The 26180-nt window shown below is 51.2% G+C and overlaps 2 protein-coding genes across 2 annotated transcripts in view; both read left to right on the plus strand.

Annotated features, from left to right (window-relative positions):
* The first annotated feature begins 11036 nt into the window (after positions 1–11036).
* The window catches only part of LOC113630519 (mucin-12-like), a 33194-nt gene continuing 18050 nt past the window's right edge, over positions 11037–26180 (plus strand). Inside the window, exon 1 of the mRNA XM_027126042.1 lies at positions 11037–11209. Coding sequence (XP_026981843.1) covers positions 11149–11209 — 61 coding nt within the window. The 5' untranslated portion in view covers positions 11037–11148. The remainder of the gene's footprint in view (positions 11210–26180) is intronic.
* On the plus strand, positions 13867–20174 carry LOC113630518 (mucin-3B-like). The gene is made up of 11 exons (XM_027126041.1): positions 13867–15524; positions 15628–15729; positions 16688–16803; positions 16917–16975; positions 17580–17725; positions 18202–18267; positions 18628–18790; positions 18972–19148; positions 19238–19326; positions 19641–19687; positions 19856–20174. Exons 1-11 carry the CDS (start codon positions 13937–13939, stop codon positions 19895–19897), a joined length of 2595 nt encoding a protein of 864 aa, XP_026981842.1. The 5' UTR covers positions 13867–13936; the 3' UTR covers positions 19898–20174.

Raw genomic sequence — 26180 nt, forward strand, 5'->3', positions numbered from 1 at the left:
CCTCGCCTGTTAGGGAGGGCAAACAGTCATGATCAGGAAGGTCCTTTTGACGCTGAAAATTGGGTATTCTACTCCCGGAGAATAAGAAGTTTTTACCTCTCTAATACAGAGAACATAAGCCTTGGCATCCTACAAGGTCAAACTCTGCAACCTCTATCTGTGATTTCCGCTTCTGTGTGAATCCAACCAGTGCTGAGGGGAAACAGCAACTGGGAGCTGGTAAGCTTGCCCTTCCCTCAAAGAGTGGTAACTGTCAAGCCATATGAGTTGCCTGGGGCGGGGGCATAAGGAGATAGGAGAAGGTGTCCATAAACCGCACTGCCTGGGTATTTTACGCCCCGCCCATAGTGCTTTCAGCCACCCAGGATGCCTGGTAAAAAAGCTAGATGGTTCACGTGGATGACGCCGGACAACCGAGAATTGAACAAGGCAGCGCTTCCCATCTGTGGGGCTGAGCCTCACATCACCACCATCCTAGACACCTTGGCCATGGTCCTGGGAGTGCATGGACAGTAGCATGGACAGTATGCACTGTACAGGAGTCCAGTACACGTGGTAAATGAGTACTTATCAAATGCCTTTATCAGTTCTCCCCTGGCCACTGAGTCACCAGATCAATTTGTCTTCACCTGGGAGGGACAACAGGGAACCTTTCAAGTGCTCCCCGAGGCTACCTGCACATATGTCATGGGATGGTAGCCCCAAACCTGTCCTTGTTCTCCTTCCCCTCCCCAGTAAAATGGGCCCATTACATGGATGGTTAATGTTAACATGTGGAGACTTGCCTCTGGTGCAGGACACTCTGCAGGCTTTGTTGGAACACCTGTGAGGGAGTTGGGCAGTGAACCCACAGAAAATTCAAGGCCCAAGCACAGCTGTAAGGTTTTTGGAGTCGTTCGGTCGAGTGACAGGCGTGTTGTCCCAGAAGCTGTGTTGGGTAAGATGAAAGCCTATACAACCCCTAAGAATATAAAGGAGATGCGAGGCTTTGCAGGGATTTGGGGGTTTTAAGAGGACTTTTATTCCCCACCTGGCACAGTGCCTCCACCTCTATGCTTCCAGGTAAAGAAAGGTACGCATGGGACTGGGGATCCGAGCAGCAAACTACTTTTTTTTTTTTTTTTTTTTTGCGGTACGCGGGCCTCTCACTGTTGTGGCCTCTCCAGTTGTGGAGCACAGGCTCTGGACGTGCAGGCTCAGCAGCCATGGCTCACGGGCCCAGCCGCTCCGCAGCATGTGGGATCTTCCCGGACCGGGGCACGAACCCATGTCCCCTGCATCAGCAGGCAGACTCTCAACCACTGCGCCACCAGGGAAGCCCAGCAAACTACTTTTGAGAAGGCAAAATACTAGTGAAGTAGCTCTGGGTATCGCCTAAGTAGGGCGGTCATTTGAGTTAGATGTGTCTGTGACACCAGAAGGCATGGGTCAGACACTGGGGCAGAGACAAGGGAAGGGGATAGTGCCCCTAGGATTTTGGTCCCAGCTCTGGAAGGGGGCAGAAACCCCATATACCCCCACAGAGCAGCAGCTCCTAGCAGCGTGCACATGCTCCTCCAGGTGGATCTCTCGGGGACTAAACCGCAGCCGCCAATGGCCGGAACTCAGAGTAGTTTGACTGGTGACCATGAGCCCTGGTTGTTAGCCCTTTGTGCTGGGCTGTTCTAAAGAGATTAACCCTGTGGCTTGGGCAAGGGGAAGCCAAGGGGTGGACGATTCATGAGTGGGCACTTATGGGGTCAGGATGTGTGAAGGGACATTTTGGTTCACCTGCAAGAGCCTGAGGCAGTCCTCACTGTTTCCCACATCCCAGCTCCTAAGGCATTGACACACCCTGGCAATCATGAAGCTGATGCCCTAGCTTGGATATGAACCCTAGCAACTGACACTTCAGTAGATACAGTAGATTGGGTACCACAGCAGAAAGAGTGGCCACCTCAGTGCAGGTGGGGTGGTGTATCATCAAGGATGCTGGATTGCCCTTGAAATACAGTGACTTGGATAATGCAGTAACAGCATATCCTGAGAGTTCTAAACAACACCCAGGGCAACCACCAAAAGAGTCTGGGGCCACCACTAGAATTCCAGTTGGTGAGGGATTGGCAAAATGATTATATCAGCCTTCTCCCTCCGAGTGGGGGTTCTAAACCTGCCCTGGTTTGTATGCACACTGTGTCTGGCTTAACCCAAGTTTTCCCTGTCTCCTTGCAAACCAGGTGCCACCATTAGTGGATTAGAGAAGCTGAGTGCCATGTATGGACACCCTTGTTGAACAGACAGTGATCGGGAGTCACGTTTCAAAGGTCATGATGTGGAAGACTGGGCGAAAGAACGTAACGTTGAATGGAGGATCCATCTCCCCTATAACCTGCAAGTAGCAGGGTTGGTAAAAATAATGAAATTAATATTTAATAAGTAGCAGATTAAATTACTAACAGGTAAAAACCACCTTGGCTGGGTGGACTAAAGTACTGTTTAATCAGTTAATACATTTAAATGATTTTACATATTGAAATGATCAACCAGTAAGGCCCGATGCCCCACATGCCAGAGTGGGGACCCCTGTCAAGACACCCAACACGGTAAAGGGGTGAAAGTGGTGGGAGACAGGCATTGCCCTGACTGTCACCGTGGATCAATGTGCTATGCTGTAGAGAATACCAAGCGGCATCATGCCTGGGAAAGGCATTATCTACTGGAATTTGCGATGAGATATCCCACCAGGATGGGTGAATTACTTCACACCCTTGGGGGAGGAGCAACTACTCAGTCTCCACTGGGATCCCATTGTACTGCTACAAGCTGGACCTGTTGAAACTCTCAGTACCTGGAATGGAACACACACCACTGAGGGGAGAAGGTGGGGGTCCTGGTCTGGCATATCCGGCCCCCAGCCCATCTGACAGTGCTGCCTCCCCCACCCAACTTGTACGGTATGTACAACCAGGTCAAGTTCCTAAAGCTGCCAGCCTCCCTCCCCTCAAGACCAGGTAGGCACGTTCTGTTTCCTACACATAGAATCATTTGGCTGCTGACTTTGTTCCCTCCATGGTCCTGGAGGACATTATAGTCCTTACTGAATTCACCCAGCAAGGCTTAAGTGACAGCAAACAAAGCTTGTCCTTACTGAACGCTGAAACATCTCTAAAGAGAAAGGCTGCCCTCCAAAAAAGAAGGGTCTTGAACATTATTACTGCCTTACAAGGAGGCATCTGTGCCATTATCCAAACAGAACATCGTGTGTTCATACCTAATGAGCCTGCCAATGTGCCGTCTTATTAAATCACATGAAGACACAAGTGAACACCCTGAGTGATCCGACCCCCCAACCTAGGGGACTTAGTAAATCAGTGGTTTAGATCATGGGGTTCTTTGTGTTTTGACCCAAGATCTGGACCTGGACAATCAGAAGCTCCTCACCCACCCCACTCCCAACCTGTGCTTGGAATATACACTCTCCCCACTGTTCTCAAAGTGGGAGCCGTTTTCAAGGATGCAACCTTGAGAGAGCAATATGCTGTTGAGACCGTCTAGACAGTGACTGAACCCAGGTAAGGCCTGTATAGAAACTTTTAAGATTTGGCAAGTGGGTGCAGAAAACTACTCATCTTGTGAGCAGCCCAACACAAGCCTGGGTAAGTTCCCTTGCTCATTAGAACTGCCACCTACCAATCTGGAGTGGTCTGCCTCTTTCTTCAGTCTCTCCTTGCCCTGCGTGTATGGGGGTTAGTTTTCGAACCAAAAAGAAAACTGGTCCATTTCATCTGGGTTATCAAATTTGTGGGCATAGAGTTGTTCTTAGTATTCCTTTATAATCTTTTTAATGTCCAGGGGATCTGTAGTGATGTCTCCTCTTTCGTTTCTATGTTAGTAGCTTGTGTCCTTCCTCTTTTTTTCTTAGTGAGCCAGGCTAGAGTCTTATCGACTTGATTGATCTTTTCAAAGAACTAGATTTCGGTTACATTGGTTTTTCTCTCTTTTTTAAAATTTTAATTTATTTTTTATATCCTTGGCTGTGTTGGGTCTTCGTTGCTGCGCCTGGACTTTCTCTAGTTGTGTTGAGCAGGCGCTAATCTTCGTTGCGGTGCACAGGCTTCTCATTGTGGTGGCTTCTCTTGTTGCAGAGCACGGGCTCTAGGTGTGAGGGCTTCAGTAGTTGCAGCATGCCGGCTCCAGTAGTTGTGGCGCGTGGGCCCTAGGGCATGCGATCTTCAGTAGTTGTGGCTCACGGGCTCTAGAGCGCAGGCTCAGTAGTTGTGGCGCATGAGCTTAGTTGCTCCGCAGCATGTGGGATCTTCCTGGACCAGGGCTTGAACCCGTGTCCCCTGCATTGGCAGGCGGATTCTTACCACTGTGCCACGAGGGAATTCCTGATTTTTCTCTCTTGATTTCCTGTTGTCAATTTCATTGACTTCTTTAATTCTTATTGTTTCTTTTCTTCTGCTGACTCTGGATTTAATTTGCTCTTTTTTTTTTTTTAGCTTCCTAAGGTGGAAACTTAGATGATTAATTTTAGATCTTCTTTTCTAATATATGCATTCAATGCTATACATTTCCACCTAAGCACTGCTTTCACTGCATTCCACAAATTTTGAAAAGTTGTGTTTTCATTTTCATTTAGTTCAAAATATTTTAAAGTTTCTCTTGAGATTTCTTCTTTGTCTCATGTGTTATGTAGAAGTGTGTTGTTTAATCTCCACATAGTTTGATGTTTTTCCAGTTATCTTTCTATTAGTGATTTCTACTTTAATTCCATTGTCATCTGAGAGCAGACATTGTATGATTTCTATTTTAAATTTGTTCAGGTGTGTTGTATTGCCCAGGATGTAGTCTATCTTGGCGAATGTTCCATGTAAACTTGAGAAGAAGTAGTTTGCTTTTTATAGTCTCATCAACAACGGACTCATTTCAAACCCATTAAATTAAATTTCCTGTAGTATAAAGTATAAGAATGGTACTGGCCTAGTTATATTTTTTAAATATGGTATTCATTCACATCATAAAAGTGGAACTGAATTGTAAAAACAATACCCAGGAATGAAAAGTGTGACACAAAAGCTACCTATAACAGTTATTTAGTAATCCATCATATGTACCACAAGCCAAGTTTTCTAGACATCTGTGTGTTTAGTATATGTTTTGTCTTAAATTTTACTTTTGAATAAAATGCACACTTTAACAAATTCACCAAGACAAGTCATGCTGTAGCTACTTAAAACTGTAGTTAGAGAATAGAACTATTAAAACTGCTAAGCATAGTCTTTAAGGTCACCAACAGGGAAAAACCAGTTTTAATTTCTAAAACATTCCTAAGGTTTGGAATTTACTAGCATGGTTCGAGGTGGAAGTTGATCTAGATATCAGGATTGAAACTCAGCAAGAACTGAAGTTCTCCAAAGCCAAAAGAAGACTTGTGCATTAATTTCGTAAACAGATGAACAAAAACAAATAAACCTTAAGAGCAAATTTGTACTTATAAATACATACTCTTACAAAAGCAACTTTTCCAACCAGAAAACAAAGCCAAAAAACCAAAAAACCAAAAAAACCCCAAAAAACCAAGAGCTTGGAAGCAGCAAGAGTATAACTAACAGGAAGTGAAAACTGAGTGACAGCTTATGGTCTGAGAAACTCAACAAATAGTTCTTTCAGTTCCATTAGCTGTGGCCCAAAGCTTCAATCATGTTTTAGGTGAGTGTTTACTGTTCAGTATTCTGTTGGCATTATAAGTAGCAGGCCAGTAGCACCCTCTGTATTTATAGGAAAGCAATAGTTGTTCCTGGCCTGACTGTATGGGGTAGACTAGTGTTAACAGAACTTCCTAATATAACAGACTTTAGGAAGAAGACTGAGTAAAAGAAGAAATAAATGCCAGGGAAAATTGAGATTCAGTTTCCTTGAGTTGATATCATTTTGTTGAACCTTCAGAAATGTCCTCAAGCTGACCTGGTCTTCCTTATATGCAATCCTCAGAAATCTATTGCCACGTGAGAAATATTTGTACAAGCTTTCTGTGAGTTTTGTTTTGTTTTTTGATTTTTTGTTTTGTTTTTGTTTTTGTTTCTGCGGTACGCGGGCCTCTCACTGCTGTGGCCTCTCCCATTGCGGAGCACAGGCCCCGGACGCGCAGGCTCAGTGGCCATGGCTCACGGGCCCAGCCGCTCCGCGGCGTGTGGGATCCTCCCGGACCAGGGCACGAACCCGCGTCCCCTGCATCGGCAGGCGGACTCCCAACCACTGCGCCACCAGGGAAGCCCTGTGAGTCTTTTTTTTAACTCATAAATCTATAAATGGTGGCATTCATTTCTCTAACTTAAGGTGAGCGTTCCTCCTAAGAGGATAAATCCCATACTTAAATTAAATAGGGTGTTAGTCCTCATAAGAAAGAAAGTGATGGCAATAATATCAAGTCATACTGCACACAGAAACTGGCAAATTCTTGTTCTCTCCCTCCCCCCCCCACCCCACACTTTCTTTTCTCAGGCTAGAGTGTTTGCATTAAATCATAAACCTTATAATGGATTTATAGAAACGGTGGTAATAAAATAAAACTGTCAAAATGAAAGTTAAGAACAGAACTGGCTGCCACTTGGAATGGCATCTTATGATCTTCGGTTCCTGAATAGTGTGAGCTAGGCACTCGATTCTATCCTAGGAATCACTATGGATACGTGAAACAAACAAGGAAGGAGAGATGAGCGGGGCTGAGGGAGGGGGATATTAATTAATGGAAAAAACTTCACAAGGAACAAATTTCACATGGAAACAGAAGTTTCAAAAACTATATTGAAAACATTTTACCCATGACATTCCTATATCATAAACATACTACAGACACACAGATAGCCAACAGGTACATGAAAACGTGCTCAACGTCACTTACCATCAGGGAAATGCAAATCCGAACCACAATGAGATACCACTTCACACCTGCTATAATGGCTATTATCAAAAAGACAAGAAACAACAAGTGTTGGAGAGGATGTGGAGAAGAGGGATCCCCTGTGCAGTCTCGGTGGGAATGTAAATTGGTGCAATCACTATGGAAAACAGTATGGAGGATCCTCAAAAAATCAAAAGTAGGACTACCATAGTAAATGGATCTAGTGGATCTAGCATTTCCACTGTTGGGTATTTATCAAAGGAAAAAAACCCACTAACTTGAAAAGGTACCTGCACCCTCATATTCATTGCAGCATTATTTACAATAGCCAAGACATGGAAAGAAACTGAATGTCCATCAATGGATGAATGGAAAAGGAAACGTGGTATATATATACACAATCTAATATTATTCAGCCATACAAAGAAGGGAATCCCAACATTTGTAACAACGTGGATGGACCTCGAGGGCATTATGCTAAGTGAAATAACTCAGACAGAAAATGACAAGTACTGTATGATCTCACTTATATGTGGAATCTAAAACAAAACCAAAGCTCATTGAAACAGAGAACAGATTGGTGTAGTTCCTTATAAATTTTAGAACTTTTGGTTCTATTTTGTGAAAAACATTGTTGGGGTTTTGATAGGGATTACACTGAATCTGTAGATTGCTTCAGGTAGTATGAACTTTTTTTTTTTTTTTTTTTTTTTTTGCGGTACGCGGGCCTCTCACTGTCGTGGCCTCTCCTGTTGCGGAGCACAGGCTCCGGATGCGCAGGCTCCGGATGCGCAGGCTCAGTGGCCATGGCTCACGGGCCCCGCCGCTCTGCGGCGTGTGGGATCTTCCTGGACCAGGGCACGAACCCGCGTCCCCTGCATCGGCAGAGAGACTCTCAACCACTGCGCCACCAGGGAAGCCCTTGTGGAGAGGTTTTTAAAAACTCTTAAGTTGTTGAGTTTTGTCAAGTGCTTTTCCTGCGTCTAATGAGATGACCATATGATTTTTATCTTTCATTTTGTTAATGTGGTGTATCATGTTGATTTGCAGATATTGAACCATTCTTGCATCCCTAGAATAAATCCCACTTTATCATGGTGTGTGGTCCTTTTAATGTAATGTTGAATTTGGTTTGCTAACATTTTGTTTCTTATTCGTTGAACAATAAACATTTGAATCTGATAGTGTGGCAACTCCGGAGATCAGATTCTCCTTCCCTAGAGTCTGCCGGGTTTTTTGTTTTCTTTTTGTTTACTTTTTGATCATTGTGGTCTGTGTCTGTGCCAAGGATCAGAATAATGTGCAGATTAAGGTCTTCTCAGGTCTTTTTTAATCCTTCCCCTGGGCATGCATGGCCACTTTCTAATTTTCCCCATGTATGCAGTAGTTTCTGAATGTCCTAGTCTTTAATGTCTGAATCCCAAAAGGGGAGAAGGCAAAAAATGAAGGGCGGGAGGGGTGTTGGCCCTTTAAATCACCCAGAAGTCATTTCAGATGGAGGGGGAAGTTCTTGCAAGAATGGAGGGGGAGGTGCAACTACAGTGGCTATCTACCTGTTTTCCTGCACTTATGTGATCAGAAGCAGCAATCAGTGAATTAGAACATAGATCCCTGATATTTGTACACAGTCCTTTTTGCCTACCACAAGCTATGTGCAAGCAGCTCCTGGAACACATGCATAGCTACCTGCTATGTGGCTGGAGGTGTTGAATGGGTACCTGCTACTGTGCTAAACTTGACCAAAATTAACTGAAATTTGCAATTTACCATCCAGGTCTTCCCCTGGAAGTTTCAAGTCTTCAACAGACGCTAGAATTCTGAAATAGTTACATCAGACAGATTCTGCTAATGCAATTGTTGTCTTGGTGGGGAGATGGATTCCTGGTGTGTCCTAGCCCACAACCTCCCCAGAATCCTCCTCTAAATTATTTTTTAATTACCTTCAAAAACCATCATATAGGGCTTCCCTGGTGGCGCAGTGGTTGAGAGTCCGCCTGCCGATGCAGGGGACACGGGTTCATGCCCAAGTCCGGGAAGATCCCACATGCCGCGGAGCGGCTGGGCCCGTGAGCCATGGCCACTGAGCCTGCGCGTCAGGAGCCTGTGCTCCGCAATGGGAGAGGCCACAGCACTGAGAGGCCCGCGTACCGCAAAAAAACCCCCAAACAAACAAACAAAAAAAATCACATAGTCTCCAAGTTGTCAAAGGTAAACAAAGCCAGACACTAAAGGGGTAAGGACAGATTTTAATCCATAATATACTATTGCCATAGGAAAAAGAGTCCAGCATAAAGTGAACTCTACTTCGAGTTGCACAGAAGTGACATTTTAAAGGGAGAGTAAGGGTGTAGGCAAGAGGTCAGGCAAGGGCTCAGCAGTGTTGGGAAAGTGAAAAATTACAAAAAGAGGTGAGTGGTCCACATGAAACCCATCCCGATTTGCTACCTGGCACTTATAAATTTAGGCTCCTACCCTCCATAAAGGCTAGGAGACAGGAGCCCTGTCTTCAGGTGTTGGCTGGAACAAAGAGTAAGGTCTTCTGACAGCCTTGAGTTTTCTTAGGCAAGCACTTTAAGGAGGGCTGGGGTCATCATAGGGATGGGGCCTTGAGCGGTTAGAAACTATGGTAGTATCTGTTCAAGTCTTTATAGTTCAGGGTTGAGGCTTAGTGAGGAGGGGGACTCAGAGGAGCCAGGCTAGAGTTTGGTCAAGGAGATAATGTTTGTCAAAGGAAAAAAGGAAAAACTACAGATACAGCCAAAGTGGCCTGACAATCATTCCCAACCTTAATTCATTCATGCTTCTCTGAGCTAAACTTACCCCTGTTATTGGAGTAGGTGAGCCTCCTTCCGAAGTTTGAATGCACTTACGTATGTATGTGTGTGTGTGTGTGTGTGTGTGTGTGTGTGTATTCATAGGAGACATACGTGTGTGCGTTTTAAGAAAGCTGTTTCTACCGGTTTCACTGAACAAGACGTTCCAAGAGTCTTGCCATGATGGTACCATTATTTTTTATTTGAACGTGGTAGCCTATAGTGTGATTTGTCCATAGTCATTCTAGTTTCCTATGGAGGGCAATTTGGGGTGTTTCCAATTTCTATCGGAAATGCGACAAACTGGATGGCAATAAACACTCTCATGAATGCCTCCTTGAAGTGCTTCTTGAACACAGAGACGGAAAGGTGGAATTACTGGGTCCTCGAGCATGCATTTAAAATTTTAACAGATGCCACCAAATTGCCTTTCTTTAAAAAAAAAATTTATTTATTTGGCCGTGCCAGGTCTTAGTTGTGGCACATGGGATCTTCGGTGCGGCGTGTGGGATCTTTAGTTGTGGACTGTAGACCATTTAGTTTACTGCATGCAGGCTCTTAGTTGTGCCATGCCGGATCTAGTTCCCTGCCCAGGGTTCGAACCTGGGCCCCCTGCATTGGGAGCTCAGAGTCTTAACCGCTGGACCACAAGGTAAGTCCCCAAATTGCCTTTTTAAACCAGCACAACCCCTTTACACTCCCACCAGCTGGGTAAGAGTGTTTATTTTTCCACTTTTCCCAACACTGGATAGAATCAAAGTTCCTAATACTTGCTCATCTGCTGGTCCAAGCTAGTCATTTTGTTTGATTGTTTCCACTAGCCATCTGTGTTTCCTTCTCTGGGACCTGGCCCAAGTCCTCAGATATTGAAATGACTTCTGATGGAATTCTGCATTGTTCCCTGGTATTGGTGGTGGGGTCATAGCCCCAGAGTCATGCTAAGGGCAGGATGGAGACGGGGAAGAGTGAGTGGCAGAGGGAGTGAAGAAGAACAAGTTTTCATCTCTCCCCGCCCCCTGCAGCTGGGAATGAAACTAAGGAGAGGCCCCAGAGTCCAGCGTCCAAGGTCTTGGCCAAGCGTATTCTCTGTCCAGTTTTTCTAGTTCTTGGCTGGGGGCAAGGGAAGGGCAGAGCAGGGCAATGTCCTGGGAACTGCTGTGAGTGGGCCAGGCAGGCTGCGGGTGGAGCTCTTCCGGGCTGACACTTCCTGGGCTTGTCTTATCTTCTAGAAAGTCCTTTCTTCCTGCAGCAGTGCCAGATACAGGGAGAAGGGGGGAACAGTGGGGCAAAGGGCGGTACAAAGGTAAAGCTACCTATGCTCAGCCCTCACACCCAGCAGGGCAGATAACTTCCAGCTGGGTGCTACTGCGCACATCGTGCTGGCTGGCTCTGCACTGCTATACCCCGTGCGCTGGCGCTGGTCCTGCTTCCAGCCTGCTCTGCACCAGATCCATGCAGCTGCTCAGGGTCCTCTGCCTCCTCTGGATGCTCAAGGTCTCCCTGGGGGCCACAGGTGAGGGAGCGAGGTGGGGGAGGGCTGGGGAGACCCTCCTGATGTTCCAGGACAGGGGTGTGTGTGTGGGGCGGTGGCTCTGAGATCTAAGGGGAGGCTGAGGAGGGGCCTCTCAGAGCTCTTTGTGCAGGGAGAGCTGTAGGCAGGGGGAGGAGAGGGAAGCTGGGTCCAGCAGTGCTGCTCTACACCTGGGACCGAGTCCGCGCGTGCATCAAAAGGGTGGGATAAACTGTTTCTGAAAGAGTGCTCTTCCCACTTTGACTCAGTTTTCTGAGCCCCCTTCCTCTTGTTGCCCCTGCTCCCCAGCACTGATGCTTCCTCCGCCCTGGATTCTATCCCTCCCTTTACTTCCATCGGTTCAGCCCTCCTGAGGGTCCCTGGCTCTGCCCCTGGGGCCCCCTCCTCTCTCTGGGGAGTCTACACCTTTGGTCCCGGTGCCCCCTCCTCCAGTCCTGCCCCTAACTCTCCCACCCCGACCTAGCCTATGTTTCTGGGCACAGCTGTCATTGGCAGGGCTGTGCGGGGAGAGCCTGATGGCTCCCAAAGGGTGGTTCTGAGACCACCTGGTGTGGGGTCCTGCTCTTTCTCTCTCCCACCCCTTTGGAACCTCGGAATTCCTCTTCCCTTCCCTTCCCTCTGCCCCCCAGTGTCTGCTCCTGAACCCCAACCTTAGACCTTCCCAACATAGAGGTCCTCTGGTCCACCCTCTCGCTTATCTCCAGGGCCACCTCCTGGCTATAAGGGCTCTGGGCCAGGAACCTTCATATTCCCCTCCCCTATCTCCCCGACACCCCAGCTAAGCTGAGTAGTGAAACCCCAGCTCTCAGAGCAAAGATGTGCTGAGTCTGAGTTGAGAAAGCTGCCCCCGAGTGGACAGAGGTCTGGGTGCTTCCTGCCAGCAGCTGCCGTGGCTGCCGGTCACCCTCAGCATTGTGAGATCTTTGACTCTCACTTGTATCACCTGTAAGATGGGGATGACAACATCTGTAGAGGGAGGGGCTCATATTTGTAAACTAATTAATTCCTTGGCCGAAATAGAATAGGTGATGGAAAATATAGCTATTTTTATTATTAACACTCACTGCTACACCTTAAGGTCTTCAGGACTCACGCCTGCCTGCCAAGGTATCTCTTTCTGGAAATTTCCTTTTCTGTCCTGTTCCTCAGCCTGTGTGTGATCCTCTCTCCTTGTCCTCAAACTCAATGAAGTCTGAGCTTCAATCTCTGCTTTTCCCTTTTTTATTCTCTTTGCAACTTTCTGCTCTCTGAGCCCTCGTCTCCCAAAGTCCATGATGTGTCCCCACCCTCAGCCCAGGATTGGCTGGGTTCTCTCTCTCTCTCCAAAGAGGAGAGTCAGCCCAGACAGCAGTGGGTCACAGGGAGATGGGCAGAGGTGGGCCAGAGGGGGCGGGGGTGGTGCAGAGAACCGGAAGGGACAAGGACTTTGGGGTGTGTGAGGAAGAAGGAATGGGAGTACCGATGGGAGGAGACGGGACCTTCTGCTGAACCTGCGTGCTCAGCTCGGCCGTCCCAGGGCTGCAAGGTCAGTACTCAGACAGGTGGGCAAGGGATTAAGCGCGCCCCCAACCCAACGCCCCTTGGAGAGGCTGCCCAGGGGGGAAGACATATGTTGGCCTTTAGAACCTTGAAAGACCCCAGCCCCAAACTGCCTCTGATTTGGGAGGAACTGGTGGCACGTCCTACCTCTGTGGCATGTATCTGGAAAATGGGGTATGTGGTGTTATGGCGACAAAACGACCTACCAATGAATTCCTCTGTTCTACCGCCAATACAGGGGCTTCAGCGATGGCCACATCCACCTCTAATGCGCTTTTGCACGCGGCTCTCAGCAACTCCCCACACTCTCAAGGCCCAGCAAGGCGGCCACTGAGTACCTCTGAAATTTCTCCCACTCCAGATAGTAGGGAACACATACCTATGACTATCACCACCTCCCCCCACTTGAAATCCATTTCTGAAACGTTGCTCAAATCGCCAATCAATTCCAACACCTCAACAATCCCCATGTCCAAGTTTGTCTTCAAGGTTGAGACCACTCCACCAACCGTGATTGTCTATATGGGCACGACAGAGTGCATCAATCCAACGAACCTTGTAATCACTACCACTTACCCCACCACCACGTGCATGACACAGACCCAAGTGTCCCTCACCAGCTCTTACACCACCACTCCTGTGACAGAGAAGCCACGGACAACCATTACCAGTACTTATCCCGTGACAACTACCAAGAGAGTCACTTCAGCCGTGACCAATTCTCCCAGTACCACCACTCCGGGGAAATCTCCCACAACCATGACCCCGCCCCCTTCCTTTGTCCCAACAACCCACACAACTCTAGACACTCCGATCTCCTCTGTGACTGGTACCACACAAAGGGCTATCCCTACCGCTGCAAGTACCCACACAACCCAGTCTCCGACCCCAACAATCGTGTCTACCTCTGCTACTACCCCTTCTCTAACTACTAGGAAAACCTTGTTAACAACAATCAGCACCCGTAGCACCTTGATTACAACCATCACTTCATTTCCAGACATGGTCAGTACCTTTCAGACATCCACAGCTATCACTCAAGAACCTACTTCAAATGATATATTAACAACACCTACAACACAAGTTGTATCTGTTGCCACCTCGAAAACAACAGTATTGCCCATCGCCTCAACAACACAAATAACCAAGACTGCTACCACAGATACAGTAATGACACCCACATCAACGACACCTGCCACCTCGGAAACAACAGGATTGCCCGTCACCTCAACAACACAAATAACCAAGACAGCTACCACAGATACAGTAACGACACCCACATCAACGACACCTGCCACCTCGGAAACAACAGGATTGCCCGTCACCTCAACAACACAAATAACCACGACTGCTACCACAGATACAGTAACGACACCCACATCAGTAACACCACAAAGTACACCAGACATCACGTCTTCAACCGATTTCTCTACTGGAAGAACAATGACACCAGCGAACACTGCGTCCACATCCTTGAGTACCACTGGTCCATTGACCCCCACCAGCGAACTCAGCTCCACACTCGCTCTTTCCAGCACCTCACCCACCCACACAAATATCATCCCATCTTCCCCTCCACCTTCCCCAACCTCAGAGCCAGTCTCCACTTCGACTGCAAACACTAGCCCTATGTCCACCCTGAGTACCACCATCCCCGCTACACACCCAACTTCTGGCCCTTCAACTCCCACCACTCCTCCCATCAGGTCCACAACAGAAATCACCACTCCCACGCACATTGAAGCTCCTGTCACCTCGATCACAGCCACTTTTCCCATTCTAGCCTCAACTACAGAAGTAGCCCAGTGTGGGACCACAAGCGTGGTAACAGCACGCACCTCAATAACAGCTCTCAGTACTTCAAGTGTTTCTCCCTCAACACCTTTCCCTGAATTGATTACTTCTACTAATGCAATAAGTACCCCTTTTAGTACCATCATCTCGTCTTCAATACCTGAAATAACAATATCATCTCTATCTTCCATCAGCACAAGTTCACTGGTCTCTACGACAAGTAAGTCTTTTCCTACCTCCTCTCATGTCTACAGTACAGACATCACAGGGTCTTCTGTCACTGCTTTTCCTACTTTTTCCTCATCTGAAACTGCAAGAACTTCTCTCACCACTTCTCCCCAAAATGGTAGCAGTCGTCTTACCCAAACCACCACCATGTTGACTCTTTCTTCCACTACCCAATGTCCAGAATCAATATCGGTTACAATAGTGTCTGCCTCTCCCACTACACCATGTATAGAAGTGGGTCCAAATCCTGAAGTTACTTCTACGCCCACCATCCCATTATCAGTCTTTACCTCTACTACTGAGAGGGCCACCTATCCCAGTTCCACCACCAGGACAACTGTGTTCCCTGCAAAAACGGACACTTCTACTTCCGTTTTCGAAACTGACCCCACTGACATGACTGATGCGCCTAGTTCTATCAGCACTGGAACCATCCCCATTAACACGGATTTCACGAGCACACAAAGACCCACCAGTGGCACCTGGATCAGCACCAACTTTGTAACTACCCCACGTGTGCCCGGCTCCACTAGCCTCCCAGTGACCATGAAACCAAGTAGCAGCTTTTCAACTACCATGATGACTTCAAGCAAGCTGACGCGCCCCACCTCACACATCACCAGCGCTCCAGGGATACCAGCGGCTACCACCAAGACTCTCTCCACCCTTACGTCACCCAGGACAACTTTGACCACGACTCAGATGACCACACAGTCTAGGTTGACCACCACCCCAGGTTGGATCTCCTGCCTCCATGTGGCCTCTCCTCCCTCTCCTGCTATATTCCCATGACCAAGGTCAATTCTGTCCTGAACTTCCTGTTTTCCTGTGCTCCCCAGGCACTTGTGACAATGGTGGCACCTGGATGCAGAGCCAGTGCTCCTGCCCCAGCACTTTCTCTGGCTCCCGCTGTGAGTTTGCTGCGGAACAAATAGATGTGGGTGAGTTGCTCTCTGCACTTTCTCTCGGGAGGTGCCACTGACTCTAATGGGCCCAATCATTTTGCTGAATCCCTTCATCCTTGCTTTCTGCCTCATGCTCTCCCCTACCCCATACCATGCCTAATCTCCACCCTCACCTCCAGGAGGTCGCTGGGACCACTTTCTTTCCTGGGACCTCCTCCCAGTCTGGGCTGCTTCGAGTTGTATTAGGTTCTAATTTCTGCTGTAACAAATTACCACAAACTTAGCAGATGAACATTGCAAATTTATTATTGTACAATTCTGTACATTAGAAGTCTGACATGAGTCTCGCAGGGCTAAAATCAAGGTGTTGGCAGGGCTGGGTTCTTTCTGGAGGCCCTAGGAGAGAATCCATCTCTTTGCCCTTTCCAGGTTCACAAGTGGCCCACATTCCTTGTCTCAAGGCCCCCTCGCTCCATCTTCAATGACAACAGCTTTGCATCTCTGTGCCTGTTTTCCATACTCACATCTTCCTCTGACTGATTCTGACTTCTGCCTCCCTCTTCCACTGCTAAGGACCCTTGTGATAATACTCGGACCACCCAGATAGTCCACATTAATTTTCCCATAATGAGGTCAGCTGGTTAGTACCCTTAAATCCATCTGCCACTTTGATTCCTTCATGCCATATAGCATAAGATATTCCCAGGTTCTGGGGATTAGACATAGGCATCTTTGGGGGCCATTATTCTGCTTCCCATTGGGGCAGACGTGGGAGAGACTACAGGCCTGACTGCTGGACATCCTGACTTTCAGTGTTTCTCACATCTCAGGACAACTCATTCCAGAATTCCTGCCTCTCTCCCTCCTGCTGTTCAGTCAGTTCTCAGGGAACATGGAGAGGGGCCACGGGATTAGCCTCTGGGTCAGGGTGGTAGTGGTGATATCAGACAGGAGTGGATGGTGAAGTGACCAGAGCAGGGAATGTTGTGTGCAGACAAAGTGGACGCTGAAGTGGGCATGGAGGTTTCTGTTGACCAGAAGTTCTCCCCGGACCTTAATGACAACACTTCTAAGGCCTATAGGGATTTCACGGACACCTTCCGGGATCAGGTGAGGGGGAAGGGGAGGGAACTCAAAGGTCTGCCCCTGGAGTTGAGCTTGGGTCCCTGCGTACCCTCTGGTCTGGATGTTCAGATGTGAGCCCAGGATCCTTGGCATTTCAGATGAAGAAGGTCTACCAAAATGTGGAGGGGTTCAAGGAGGTGGTGATCCTTTCTCTGAGGTAGGAGACCCTTCTGGCACTGTGGAGACAGTGTCAAGTGGTGGGGGGGATGAACTAAGAAGTGCTGGAGAAGACATCCTTTGCTTTTGGAATCGTCAGATGTCATAAAGAGAGGGATGGAGTGAGGATGCAAACGAAGCACTCTGTAGAGGGTATTTTTCAGTCATTTTCTGGAGTCATTTCTCTGTAGGAGGGATGTCACCCCTACTCTCAAAGCATGTTGGAAGGTGAATGATTCAGTGGGACAAACAGGGAGGCGGTGCATGAGGGATGGTGCCTGGTATCTGGTCTATAGCTGGTCTCTCTCTAGTTGGCACCTGGTCTGCTGGATGGGTCAGCAAGAGGGAGGCAGAGAGCCCAGGAGGGCCTGGTTTGATTATGGCTTGAGGCAATGCCAAGAGAATGTCAATCATTCCTTGTCCCACCTACTCAGGCTGATAAAGGCAGAGGTGCTGGACATAATGTGTCTGGAATCCCAGCTCAATGCCCACTTCCTGCCAACACCCGTATAGTTGTGGTTGGTCTGGAAGTGCCCTTCTACGGACCTATGATGGCCTGGGCCTGGGCACCTTTTAAGGCTCCCTGCCCCCTTGCCCCCCCTCAGGAATGGCAGCATTGTTGTGGACTACCTGGTCCAGCTGGAGTTACCCTTCAGCCTCCAGCTGGAGAGCGAGTATGAGAATGTGAAAGTGGCCCTGAAGGAGGAGCTCCAGACTTTCAGCCAGAATAGCAGCTGCGGGAAGGACCAGGGTGAGCAGAAGCTGGGGGCCTTGGGCTGCAGGGAGGGGCCAGGGTCACAGCCACCGTCCCAGCCTGCTCCACAGGGTGAGCAGAAGATGGGGGCCTCGGGCTGCAGGGAGGGGCCAGGGTCACAGCCACCATCCCAGCCTGCTCCAGTGCAGACAGGGTCCTTCTGGGGTCAGGTGCCAGACCTGTGGTACCTCTGGCAGGTTGGGAGAAGAGACACAGGTCCCCAGCCAACTGGGTCAAGGATGGGGCTAAGGAGGGGCTCACCAGAACCTGGGTGCTGTGGAAGAGACAGTTCTGCTCAAGGTTTCCAGGGTGGCTGAGGACCCCTGACTATTCAGGGGACATGAGGGAGTCCAAAGGGGTCTTCCCTTGTTGCCCATTCACACCTCCTCCATACTGACAGAGCCCTCTCTGCCCCTCCCTGTGCCTCCCCCCAATTCCACCTGTGCCTCTGTGTCTCCCCCACCCGCCCCCAGTCTTGTGTTTTAAGCCTGATTCCATCAAGGTGAACAACACCACCAGGACGGAGCTGTCCCAGGAAGGTGAGAGGTTGGGCAAAGGGCTAAGTGGCTCCAAGAGGCCATGACCCCTCCCACAAGGGACATCTGTCCACTGAAATTCCCTAGGGAGGATGGGGAGACCTTCTGGGGAGGCAAGTGATATGGACCCGGCAGTGCTGCCTGCCTGGCCCTTGTTAGTAGCTTCCACCTGAGGACCAGCAAAGAAGGTGAGGAGAGGGTGAGGGGCCTGCCCTTCCCTCATCTAATCCCAAGGTCTACCCCTCGACACCCCACCCTCGGAAATGTAGTCCTTCTCATCCATTTTCAGAGTCATTTCATAGCCTGGCCCCAGAGTAGAGTGGATGAAGTCTTTGCCTCTGCAACCCCCTTCCTATCCCCCAGCCATCTGTCGCCACGCTGCTGCCGTGGGCTACGAGGATTTCTACTTCCCCTTGGTGAAGGAGAACAAGCTCCTCTGTGTCACCAAATGCACGGCGGGCGTGGACGGCGCCATCGACTGTCGTCAGGGCCAGTGCGTTCTGCAGAGGAGCGGTCCTTATTGCCGGTGAGGCCCCGCCCACAGCCAGCTGAGCCAATCACCCGACCCCGCTCAGCCGGCGCCGCCAGAGGCCCCGCCCCCTGGCCCCCGGGTCACCCACCTGCTAGTACCTGCGTGGTCCAGGGGCACTAGCGGACCAAACCCAGAAGGTGGTGAGGGCGTGTGACCTGTGACACGTTCCTCGCAGCTGCTTCTCCACGGACACGCACTGGTTCTTGGGCTCGCGCTGCGAGGTGACCATCTCCTGGAAGGCGCTTGTCGGAGGCCTGGCGGGGACCGCGGCGCTGCTGCTGCTGCTGCTGCTGGGGGCGCTGAGCGTCTTCGTCGCGCGCTCGTGGAGGAGGCGCGGCCAAGGCGGAGACCTGTGAGTGCGCTGGAGGTGGAGGGCTGAGGGCCGCAAAGGGGTCCCAGACCGGGCGGCCCTGCCCTGACGATGCAGCGCCCGCCTGGCAGGTCCTGGGACGACAGGAAGTGGTTCGAGACCTGTGATGAGAACACCGAGAAGACTTTTTCTAACTTGGGCTTCGAGAATGACAGAACAGGTGAGTCCTGTCTCCTGGGGAAGGGAGACGGGGGCTTCCCTGGGTACCATTTTGGCCTGGGCAGGACAGGAGGACCTCTCTTGCCCAAGACAGGCATATACCTCTTCCCAGAGTTTGCTTCGTGGCTTCCGCGCCCCCTTCTAAGGCCCAGGTCGTGCACAGGCCGTCCCCGCAGGGCAGGCGCAGGGGCACAGGAGCCCCCCTTGGCCCTGCCTTCCTGACGTTTCCTTCCCTCCTCTTTGCTCCCCACATCTTCCCTCTCCCCACCACCGCCCCCGCCCCCCACGCCCGTTCTCTTTTCTCTCTATTTAAAGATGAAAACTTCTATGTGGCCTTGGAGAACGTGGACACTAATATGACGGTGAGGGGGCAAGGTGGGGTGGCGGTAAGGAGTGCTCCCAGGTCCAGTTCCCGATGCCCCCCTTCTCAGGACAGGGGCCGGGCAGGGACAAGGAGGCGGTGACCTTCTAGCCGGCCTCTGCTGGGTGGCTTCCTCTTCTCACTGCCTGTCTCACAAATTCTGTGGCAGCTGCACTTCCACAAACCTGAGGTGAACTTGACCTCTCTGTGACCTCCACACTGCCTTCTCCACGCTGCCGCGGACAGTGCAGGGAACCATCTGCACTGCCTCTGAAGAGATGGCTGTGAACTCCTGCGGCTCAGTCTCCTGGTTTCCTTGGGCAGCATCAGACTCCCCCCTGACCCCTATCCTTCTCCCAACTTGTGTGAAACCCACCTGGAGACCCAGTTCAAATCCAGGCTCTTCCACTCTGGGACCTTGGGCAAGTCAGTCACTTCTCTGAACCTCGGTTTTGTCACCTGTAAAATGAGTGTGGCCGGGCTTCCCTGGTGGCACAGTGGTTGAGAGTCTGCCTGCCGATGCAGGGGACATGGGTTCGTGCCCCGGTCCGGGAGGATCCCACATGCCGCGGAGCGGCTGGGCCCGTGAGCCATGACCGCTGAGCCTGCGCGTCCGGAGCCTGTGCTCCGCAGGGGGAGAGGCCCGCATACCGCAAAAAAAAAAAAAAAAAAAAGAGTGTGGCCCACTCGTCCTAATACCTTGTGGGATTATTGTGAAAACCAGATGTGCTTGGTCAGACCTCTGTCCCAGCGCACCTTCCTGTGTCGGCCCTCATGCTTATATGGCTTCTCTGAGATCCCCAGTCCCCATGTCCTTCCCCAGGGCTCAGGCCTCCATTTCTCCTTTTCCTGGGGCATCCCTACTGCCGGGTCCTCACCCTGTACATGCAAGCAGCCTGCAGCCCACCCCATCCTCCTACCCTCTCCTTATATAACTCCCCTTGCACCCCTTGCCCCCATCCCTTAAACTTTCTCCCCTCTGAACCCACTTCTTAAGTCACTTCTCCCCCACAGCCCAGTGCCCAGCCCTGCATCTCCCCCAGTTTCCGTACTTTCCCCTTCCCCATCCCTGTACCCTCAGCCCTAAATACCCCCCTGCCCCCCGCATCTCAGTGCCCCAGTCCTAAATCCTCCCTCCTCTTCTCCCCCCATCCCTAGCTAGGTACAGATGCCCTCTGCATCTTAGGACCCCCAGGTGGTGCTCCCTAGGCCAGGTCCCCCATTATGAGGCTCCATTCTTCCTGTTACCCCCAGGTCCCTGAGGATGAGAGGAAGTGGGGTCCTGAGGTGGGAGAGCTCCTCCAGCACCTCCTCCTCATTCCCCTAACTCTCCCTCCCCTCCCTCAGTGCTTCCCCCCATTCCTACCCCCTTCCCCACCCCTTCCTCCCTTCCTCTCCCTGGTCTCACCCCCATCCCTGCAATAACCTCTGGAGACAGAAGCCCCCAACCTCCTTTGCAGGAAGACCTCACTCACCTGGGGACAGAAAGTCTGCAAGTCTCCCGTTCTCCCAACTGAACATAATATAGCATTTATTGTAAAAGAAACTGCTCTGTGTCTTTCTCTTTCTCACACTCTGGTGCTTCCACTCGGTTGAGGAACAAGGATGTCAGGAGATGTAGGAGGGCCTGGGAGCACAGGTTTCTCCCAGCAAGGAATGAAGGGTTCCGTGGGCAGCTCTCAGGGACCACGACTGTCCTCAAAGGGAACGTCGAGATTGGAGGACCCATTTTCTCAGGGAATGGGTGGGAGCAGGTGGTGGGAGCCTGTTGGGTTTGTCATCTGTGCCCCTTGACGTTAAGAGCTTACGGCTGAGTCAGGGAGGTGGGTGACTCCAGCTGAGCCAGCTGTCATTGGCGCTGTTAGGTGAGTCAGGCATCCCCAAAGACCTTGAGACTGCAAACCTGGGTGGCAGAGACACTCACGCCAGGGCCTGCCACGCCGGGGGCTGGGGCCCTCTTGTTTCCACTTCTGTGGGCAGCAGCAGGCTGTCAGACTGAGCTGAGGGTGGTCAGGGCTGGCAGAACGAGGTTCTCCAGGTGGGGGTGTTGGAACGACCCCCGGGACCTTTGTCTAGGACAGGAGAGAGACTGACAGTGGCCAGTGTGCGGGTAGAGACCAGGACCATAAAGCCTCAGGTGCGAGTGGAAGTCCCACCCAGGAGAAGCGCTGGTGGGCAGAGGGGGCCCGGGGGAAGGCACTGCCCTTCTTCAGAAGGGGCCAGCTTGAAGTGGGTGATGAGGAAGGAAGACCCGAAGGGGGGCCTCTTGGGAGTAAGGGCGGAGGGTCCTTCACTTGGCCTGGTCCCTCTGGCAGCTCCTTCTAGGGTTCTGTTGACCCTCCCTCCATAGTCACCGTCTCCCTGGGTTTCTTGGCCCTCGCATCTTGGCAACCATCGCGCACTCACGCCTCTGCTGCCTGTCCCTTCCTCCTGCCCTGCCCCTCCCATGACTCTGGCTTCCACACTATAGAGATCCCGCAGAGGGAGGTTCAGGTCTCTTAGAGAGGAGGAGGGTTGACCGGCTGCCCTTTGGCCAACTCCCCGTGTCACCCACCAACCCCATCGTCTCACCTCCACCCGGGGCCAGGCAGTGTCCTTCCTGAGGCAAAGGTCTCTGGGCTCCTTTATATGGTTGACCCCTCCCTGGGAGGCACTCGTTTCTTAGTTTCTTCTGATGTGCGAAGATCCTACACCCAGGGCCTCACTCTCAGGGAGATGCTGGCGACCTGGATCCTGTCAATGGCTCTCTGGCTCTGGGCGTCCGACGCTGCCACATCCACGACACCAGGTGAGTGAGATACAGCCCGAGCCCCGCGGTGGTCCCGGTGTGTGCCGGCCTCAGGCAGGGCTGCAGGTGGCTAGCCTCCCTTCTTCCTTCCCTCCCTCGCTTTTCAGGGGAGGGGGCTGCCCAAGGGCTGGACACCCAGGCCATGACCTCATCCCGCCTTTGGAAGCTAAAGGGGTCACCCCGGAGACCTGCGGGTGAGGAGGAAGGGGCCTGGACTGTGCTGTGCTGTTGAGAGTTTGCACCAAGCCCCACCCCGGGGCTGAGTGGGAGCTGGAATCCACCCATTCTGTTCTCCAGGCTTCCCCCTGGGAAAACAGGGGGCTCTGCCTGCCCTCATCCTGGGGTCTGCCCCAGCCTAAGGGTCGGCCCTTTCCAAACCTCACAGAGACACTGCACAGGCTGCCAGCCCTGGCCAGGGAGGGCAGGAGTCCACGGGGTGTCCAGCAGCTTCCCTCCTTGCCTGGGGAGAGCCTCAGGGGTGCCAGGGACAGCCCCTCTGGTTAGAAATGGCTGAAAGGCTGAGGGAGAGACAGACTCTGTGGTCCGTGTTAAACCTTTTCACGGCCGTTTGTCTGGGAAGAGACTGGTTACAAGCTGATTCCCATGGGTTCCCTCATGCGGAACAGACTTTCTGGTTCCCCCGAGACAGGGAAGTGCCCCTGGGAAGGGGTGGGCAGGGCAGATGCTGGGGTGAGGGGCATTGGGGGAGTGAGCCCAAGGTGCCAGGTGAAAGAGGCATGTCTTGAGTTGAAGGACATGCATGGTGTGTGATGAGCGGTGGCAAGGGGGTGGGTGGGTGGGAGGGTGGGAGCTGCGGTCGGGGGCCTTGGAGGTCTTCAGGGCGGCTGTGAGAGAAGCCACGCAGGAACTTAGGCCCCTAGGGGCCACCTCAGCTGACCATGCCTTAGTGTACTTCTTCCTCCCCTACCAAGACATGTTGGGGGCAGCAGCACTGGCTGGGAGAAGCCAAGGGGAGAGGAGCCAGGACTGGGGGTGTGAACTTTGTGGCTTTAGGGACATTATGAAAATATGTTAATTAAAGACATTTTAGCCTTAAGCTAATATACAGAGAAAAGGAAGCTATGGAAGGGGGTCAACCTTAGGAGGGGTCCTCCCATCCCTGCTCCCCAGGCAGATGCTGAGGAGAGGGATGGTGGGGATGACGATGACAGTGATGAAGGACCCAGAAATCAGCAAGGGTATTGCCTCTGTTTCTCCCGCCATGCCTTCGAGACAGCCACCCACACAAAGTATTGCAAGGTGCTCATAATCGCATGGAAAAGACCATGTTGAATCCGTTAGAACGCCAAGGAATCAAAAGCATCTGTCTTGATAAAGGCACGGAGCCATCGGGAGTGGGGAGCTCAGGCGAGGAGGGCCATTCCGGGGACACCAGGCCTGATGACACCCCAGGCCCCCCAGCCCCCTACTCGCAGAAGGCTCTGCTATTCACAAAGCCATTTCAGAGCATGTAGCCTGTATGACTCATCAGGAAAATTAGGAAAGGAAAGGAAGGCAGACAGGAAAGAGAGACTCAGAGAGGGTGAGTGACTTACCTGGGACCAGCATGACCCATGATTATATGATAATTAGCAGGACCTCCCCCGTATGATACCAGGTTTGTGCTGCCCTGACCCCGCACTGGAGGCCCTCCGCCCTCTGCAATACCTCCATCCCACTGCGTGCATTCTGGGTCCTCTTCAGAAGTCAGATCAGAGACTGCTGGTGGCATATGTGGTTTTCTTTGTTTCTCATCTGCTCCCTCCTCTTGGTACCCCAGTTCACCAAGAGGACTGATGAAGTCTTGGACAACTGAACAGTGGGGAGAAGGAATGGCAGCCTGAGAAAGTAGAAAAACGCTGCAGGGCTGTGCAGGGGAGTCGAGGTGTAGGAATGTCCCAAAGGTGAGGGGCATGTGCCCGGTGGGGAAAGCAGGTTGGTGAGGGAATACCTTTGGGTAACAGGAGCATCAAAACCAGGTGGAGGCTTTTAGACACCAGAGGACCTCCAAGGACAGAGCAGGGGTGGGTCACCCCTGCCAGGACAGGTGCAAAGAGGGACGTTGGGAGCCATCCTGGCATGAGGCCATGGGGCTCCAGCTGGGAACCCAAGTTCCTTGGAAATAGAGAGGAAGGTCCCTCTTGATGATGGGCATCAAGATAGATGGTTCTAGAACCTGTGTGACTGGGGAGCAGGAGATTCTTTTTGGTGGTTGACAAAGGGCTCCAGGCAGGCCTGTTGAGCTTGGGCTGAGCATGGGATTTCTGGAGGGAGCTTTCCTAGAGGCCTGGGACTCAGGAAGGAGGATAAAGAGAGGGACATGGTCTAGAACTCTCCATTCTCTATGTGCTGCAAGGGCCGCAAAGACCACACAACACCAGGGATCAACTTGAGGATTGGAGTCTGTGTCCTGTTTTGTGTACATGAAGCTCCAGAGTGTTCCTAGGAAGGGTGGGGGAGAGGACTGCTTAGGATGGCAGCAGGGACCAGGCACCGAGTGCAGGAGCCTAGAAAGGTGAAAGTGGAAGTGGAAACGTCCGGTGTATAAAAGTGTGCTGGGGCTTCCCTGGTGGCGCAGTGGTTGAGAATCTGCCTGCTAATGCAGGGGACACGGGTTCGAGCCCTGGTCTGGGAAGATCCCACATGCCACAGAGCAACTAGGCCCGTGAGCCACAACTACTGAGCCTGCACGTCTGGAGCTTGTGCTCCGCTACAAGAGAGGCCGCGATAGCGAGAGGCCTGCGCACCGCGATGAAGAGTGGCCCCTGCTTGCCACAACTAGAGAAAGCCCTCGCACAGAAACGAAGACCCATGACAGCCAAAAAATAAACAAATGTGGGGGTTTAAAAAAAAAAAAAAAGTGTGGTGAAGGCCACAACAGACTTGTTCACAGTAGACAAAGGGGCAACCTTTGAAGCGTAGGTGACATAAATTTAGAGCAATTAAAAGGCAGTAGTTGTATTTTTTTGTTTTTGATATTATGGATAAAGCCACTACAGGTCTTGTACACATTTTTGGATGGACACATGCACTCATTTCTCTTGGATTTATAATTGGAAGTAGAATCACTGAGTCATAGGGGGGGCTTACGTTTAGTGTCTTACGCAGAGTAATAAACTTACCCATTCAGCAAACACAGGAGACCTGGCTCTGCCCAGGCAGGTACTCTGAACCAGGTAGGATGAATAAGCCAGTTTATAGTCTTGTTTATTAGACAGAAACACGGGAACGGGGCAGAAAGAACCACAACCCAGGGCTGCTGCTGAGGCTCCGAGAGGGGCCCCGGTGGAGGAGGGTGAAGGGGGTACCACTCAGAGGCTGTCCGCCTGGGCTGATCTGGGAGCCTGTAGGGAGAGGTGACACTGGAGTTTGCTGGCTGACGGGGAGTCCGGGGAGGGAGTCGTAATAGATGCTCAAAGCCTTTAGACAATTTCAGAACCGACAAAGCCATACGTAGCTATGGACAGAACTGGAGTAGTGACAAACAGATTCCCTGGGTACAACACATCAGGAAGCCACGCCTCCCGCTGTCTGGGTGTGACACTAATGATCAGAACGGCTGGTGTTCACCGAGGGCCTACTATGTGCTAGACAGTGTTCTAACTGATAGCTCAGTTAAATTTCCCAGCGACCCTGGGAAGAAGCACTGTTACTGATTTCTGTTTTATACATGGGGAAACTGAGGCATGGAGATGTTAACTAACTA

This window comes from Aethalodelphis obliquidens, unplaced genomic scaffold (assembly GCF_003676395.1).
Source record: "Aethalodelphis obliquidens isolate GAN/ISIS:26980383/991018 unplaced genomic scaffold, ASM367639v1 scaffold30, whole genome shotgun sequence".
Lineage (NCBI taxonomy): Eukaryota > Metazoa > Chordata > Mammalia > Artiodactyla > Delphinidae > Aethalodelphis > Aethalodelphis obliquidens.